Source organism: Pristis pectinata, chromosome 10 (genome assembly GCF_009764475.1).
Source record: "Pristis pectinata isolate sPriPec2 chromosome 10, sPriPec2.1.pri, whole genome shotgun sequence".
Classification (NCBI taxonomy): Eukaryota; Metazoa; Chordata; class Chondrichthyes; order Rhinopristiformes; family Pristidae; genus Pristis; species Pristis pectinata.
Window position 1 is genome coordinate 89,416,673 of NC_067414.1, and position 5,109 is coordinate 89,421,781.

Genomic DNA, 5,109 nt, shown 5'->3' on the forward strand with positions numbered 1-5,109 from the left:
CGGAAGATAAACATTGCGGTCAGATCTTTCATGTGCAAATGATCCATGTATAAAAAAGGGAGTTAGCGCGATAACCAAACAGGCGCAAGCAAAGAGTGGGCGGGGAAGATTCGGGTCGGAACCGGTCTCAGATCTCTCTGGTGTTTGCCGATTGGAAACTCCGCCGCTGGTGTCGGGTTCTCATATTGTTCTGAGCTGAGATTATATTTAACGAGCCCTCGGTCGCCACACGCAGTTTTACATCTCACGCAACTGGGAGGGAACAGACTAAAAAACCTGGAAGTGTTAGTGAGTGTTACTGAGCGGTCTGCTCCGCCCGAAACCCTCGCAATTCCGTAGGGGAGGGAGATTATGGTGTAGGAGAGGGAGATTGCACCCTGCAGGGGAGAGAGATTGCACCCTGCAGGGGAGGGAGATTGCACCCTGCAGGAGAGGGAGATTGCACCCTGCAGGGGAGGGAGATTGCACCCTGCAGGAGAGGGAGATTGCACCCTGCAGGGGAGGGAGTTTGCACTGTTCCCCTTTCAATGTGGGCTTCGTCCTTTTTTTATTCCAAAATAAACTTTATTCATCATATAAAACTATATACAACCATAAACCAGTGCAAACCTTCACATTCGTGTACGCATCAATCATTAGTGTTACCTTTTTATAAAGAACCACAGCACCGATGCCTCCCTCCTGCGAGGGCGAGCTGTCGGGACTGATGATCTCCGACGGGGTGTGAAGAGTTGCATTTAAACAAGAGCACTTTCCAGATTCTCTGCCCGCCGATGAGTTGGTCCTATCAGCTGATGACTTAATAAACCCTTAAAAAAATCCCTCGGCTGCTGGAGCCATGTGACGGGAGGCGGACAGACACTCCGTATATATACGGGCTGAGGTGACAGCGGTCGGCGAGAACCTCTTCTTGTCTGCAGAGTGGACGAGGGAGGGTCCAACTTAATGGGTGATGTCCTTTCGGCGAGATCTACATTATGTTCTCCTCAGTGTCGAGAGAGCGGGACGATTTGGCTTCGTTTAAGTTCTGCAGGTGGACTGCCTTTTCACTAGAGCGACCCAGGACCTTCTACCTATATGCGTGCGGATACTATGTACCACATTTAACATGTATTAGGAAGGCGAACAGCTTTCAACGTGGGAACTTTTAAAACGCTGAGGACTTTTCCCGTTGCCTACCAACCACCCCCCCCCAAAAAAAAACAACGGGATGATTTCTAACTGGACTTGCACCCTGGGGCGAGTCCTGGAGAAGGAAGTGGCGAATGGAAGGGAGCTGACCAAGCCGGGAGTGCAGCTGGTGTTAGCCCTGGTACTGTCGGCGCTGCTCGGACTGCAGGTCTGGAAGTGGCTGCAACATCAAGTGAGGGAGTGGAACCGTCCGAGCCTCCCCGGCCCTTTCCCCTGGCCCGTGATCGGCAACGCGGCTCAGATCGGTCGCCTGCCCCACCTCGCCTTCTGCAGGATGGCCCGTAGGTACGGCAGCCTCTTCCGCCTGAAGCTGGGCAGCCGGACGGTGGTGGTGCTGAACGGCGAGGAGCTGATCCGTCAGGCGCTGATCCGGCAAGGGGGCGACTTCTCCGGGCGGCCCGACTTCGCCTCCTTCGGGGTGGTGAGCGGCGGCCGGAGCTTGGCTTTCGGCGGCCACGGTCCCCTGTGGAAGTCGCACCGCAAGGTCGCCCACTCCACCGTCAGGGCTTTCTCCACCGGCAGCTCGGACACCAGGAAGGCTTTCGAGGGGCATGTGGTGTGCGAGATGCACCAGCTGATCCAACATTTCTTGAACTGGAGCCGAGAGGGAGCTTTCTTCGACCCGCGGACCAGCCTGGTTTTGGCCGTGGCCAATGTCATCAGCGCCGTTTGCTTCGGCAAGAGGTACAACCACGAGGACGGCGAGTTCCAGGCGCTCCTGTCCAAGAACGACCGCTTCGGGAAGACGGTGGGAGCGGGCAGCCTGGTGGACGTCATGCCCTGGCTCCAGTACTTCCCCAACCCGATCCGCTCCGTCTACAACGACTTCAAGCAGATCAACCGCGAGTTCTACGGCTTCGTCCAGGGGAAGGCGAGAGAGCACCGCCTCACCTTCCGCCCGCAGCGGACGCGGGACATGTTGGACGCCTTCATCAGGACGATTGAGCACCAGCGAGGGTCGGGGCTCAACTCGGATTATGTGGAGTCCAGTCTCACCGACATCTTCGGGGCAAGTCAGGACACCCTATCCACTGCCCTGCACTGGCTCATCCTGTACCTGATCTGGAAGCCCGAGCTGCAGAGGAAGATCCAAGAGGAGGTGGACAGGGTGGTGGGGAGGGAGCGCGTCCCCACCGTCGAGGACGAGCCGCGCTTGCCCTACCTGATGGCTTTCCTTCACGAGTCCATGCGCTTCAGCAGCTTCGTGGCGCTCACCATCCCTCACTCCACCACCAAGGACACCCTGCTCCACGGCTACCCCATCCCCAAGGGCACGGTGGTCTTCGTCAACCAGTGGTCGGCCAACCACGACCCCAAGAAGTGGCCCGAGCCCGACCTCTTCGACCCGTCCAGGTTCCTGAACGCGGACGGGAGCATCAACAAGGACCTGACCAGCAGGGTGATGATCTTCTCGCTGGGGAGGAGAAGGTGCATCGGCGAGGACCTCTCGAAGATGCAGCTCTTCCTTAGCGTTGCCCTGCTGACGCACCAATGCACCTTCAGGGCCAACCCCAGAGAGAAGCTGACCCTGGACTTCACATATGGTTTAACCTTAAAACCTGAGACTTTCACCATCAACGTGACCCTGCGGGACACCATGGAACGTCTACAGGCGGCGGTGCGGAGCATAGAGCAAGCAGGGGACACGCAGTGAACGGCGAGACACAATTAACCTTTTTTTAAAAAGAAATAACGAGACCCTAAAGGGTTAAGTTTTTTTAAATATTAAGTCATCTTGTCTGCGCCGTTTGACACCCCTCCCGGTCGAATTGTACCCTCACATGCGGTCGCTAGTAACGGGTACTGAAGCGAATCCAACCCCTGTAGAAAGAGATTGGGCCGTATGTTTCCAGCTAAGCGTGCGACGGAATTGACAAAAGTACTCTGTGTGCAGGTAAAACAAAATGGGAAATATAAAGAAATTATGTTTTGTTAAGTGTATATGCGACTGGCCCAACGCTCAACCTTCTCTTTCCCAACCCAGCCCGAAGTAACCGGGCTTTAAGGATTTCACATATCCTCGCCTGCTCCAGAGGTTTTATTTAGGGGGGGAGGGGGGGAATTCCCTGAACGTTGGGAAGGTTGTGTCTGAGACAAGTGATTGTGTGTGGGGAACGCACTGCGGTTTACGTAGGAGCCAAATGTCCTTTCCAAATTGTCTGCGAGAGCAGGTACTGAAGTCTTTTTTTTGCTTGGCCAATGAGACAATTGCTTCAAATATTCGCGGGGAGCAATCCACACCGTCCCGGACCGGACCATTTCCCCCTCCTTCGTTACCCACCCCAGTCCAACCCCAGATATATCGCTCATGTGCTTCTCTGTGAACTGTGGAGAAATCGGTCACTGAAAATTGCATCTGATGCCGTGACTGGGGTTCCTTTAGTGTTTCGGGGACGTCCGGGGATTTGTGCTGAAACAAAGCGATACTCTAGGACTGGAGATCCAGCAACTGACTCGAGGGCTATCCCGCCGTCATCGCTTTCCAGAATCTCTGCGCTTTATCGGAGGTAAAAAAAAGAATGGGATTTCAATACACGAGACACGTCTTCCAGTATGTCACTGTATTGCAAGGCTGAAACTATGTGATTATTCCTGTTCCGTGGAGCTGTTTGGGCAGAGACTAAAAGGGTCACGAGGAACTGGGCTGGTTGTTCTTGGCCGAAACCTATCAGGCAGTCTTTCTAGCTACAAACATGCCAGTGATCTTTACACTGTAGTTGGAAGTGGGAACCCAGTGTTGATCTTCGACAGAACTGCAAGCTGTGACGGTTCGAAAACAGAGTCTTATATAACTGTATAAAGATTTAGCGGAGGACTTGCCTCTAAAGTATAATTCATTTCATCATCTACATGCATTAAACGGTCATTCATCTGACTACAACATTCATATTGTTATAGATTCGGTAAATAAGCACAACCCGTGACCTTGGATTAGTGTTAAACAAACACCACGTTATCTTCATTAAGGGTTTCCAACTGATGTTACCCCAAGTGTCCAGAATCCATGACAACTAATACCGTTTTTTAATCAATATATTTCCTATAATGTCATGTTGTACATTTAAGCAGAGCATCAGTTGGCAGTCAGGAAGTTGAAAGAACTGAGTCGGATAATAATGGCAGCATCAGGAGATGCTGGAAAAAACATCACTAATGAAAGTAACTTTACATCAAAATAGCTGAAGTGGGAACTAATAATACTTGTTCTTTTATATATGAGTTCGTTTCTTTGGCTGACTAGAAGCCTGTTAATCTTTGACAAAATTAAACTCTTAATACTGTGTGTCATCTGAAAATGTAGTCACATTGAAACAGAATATATCTCCACTGGCTCAGTCAAGGCACTTCCTGGTATGAACCTGGTCTGGGAAAGAGAGAGAAGGCCCACGTTTGATATTTTGCCTGTTATCCAGGCAGACAGACGGACCGCTGAGGTGCCCCCATCAGCCTCTACCTAGTTATGATGGGGAAAGTGGAATGGGGAAACATTCACTCGGTGACGATTGGTATCTATTGACTTATGGGAAAGTGCATGTGGATGTTGGGTGATGTCAGGGGGAGGGTTGTCTACCATGTCCTCTCTATCCCCACCCACCCACCCCACCAAGTCCAACGATTGAACATCCCTAATTAGCTCAGGCTCTCACAAGGAAGGGTAAGGTTGCGCTAGGTACCGGGGGCAGCGGGGGGGGGGGGGGGGGGGGGGTGCAGTTAATCCACCCATAAATTCACAACCTACCAACAGTCAATGGATTTGGAAGAGAAAAGGAAATGGGTGTGTTACTGGGCTATGTGAGAAGGGCACTGGTTGGTGAGTCAGAATCTATATGAATGAAGCTCAGAGGAGGCAGTGGAAAACAAACCTTCATTACACACATAAACAAAAACAAACTGTAAACTTTTTCCATCAACATTTTC

General features: G+C 51.8%; 1 protein-coding gene across 1 annotated transcript; it reads left to right on the forward strand.

Moving 5' to 3' along the window:
- The first annotated feature begins 814 nt into the window (after positions 1–814).
- On the forward strand, positions 815–3,250 carry LOC127575086 (cytochrome P450 1B1). The gene has a single exon (XM_052024733.1). It carries the CDS (start codon positions 1,211–1,213, stop codon positions 2,843–2,845), a length of 1,635 nt encoding a protein of 544 aa, XP_051880693.1. The 5' UTR covers positions 815–1,210; the 3' UTR covers positions 2,846–3,250.
- The last annotated feature ends 1,859 nt before the right edge of the window (positions 3,251–5,109 follow it).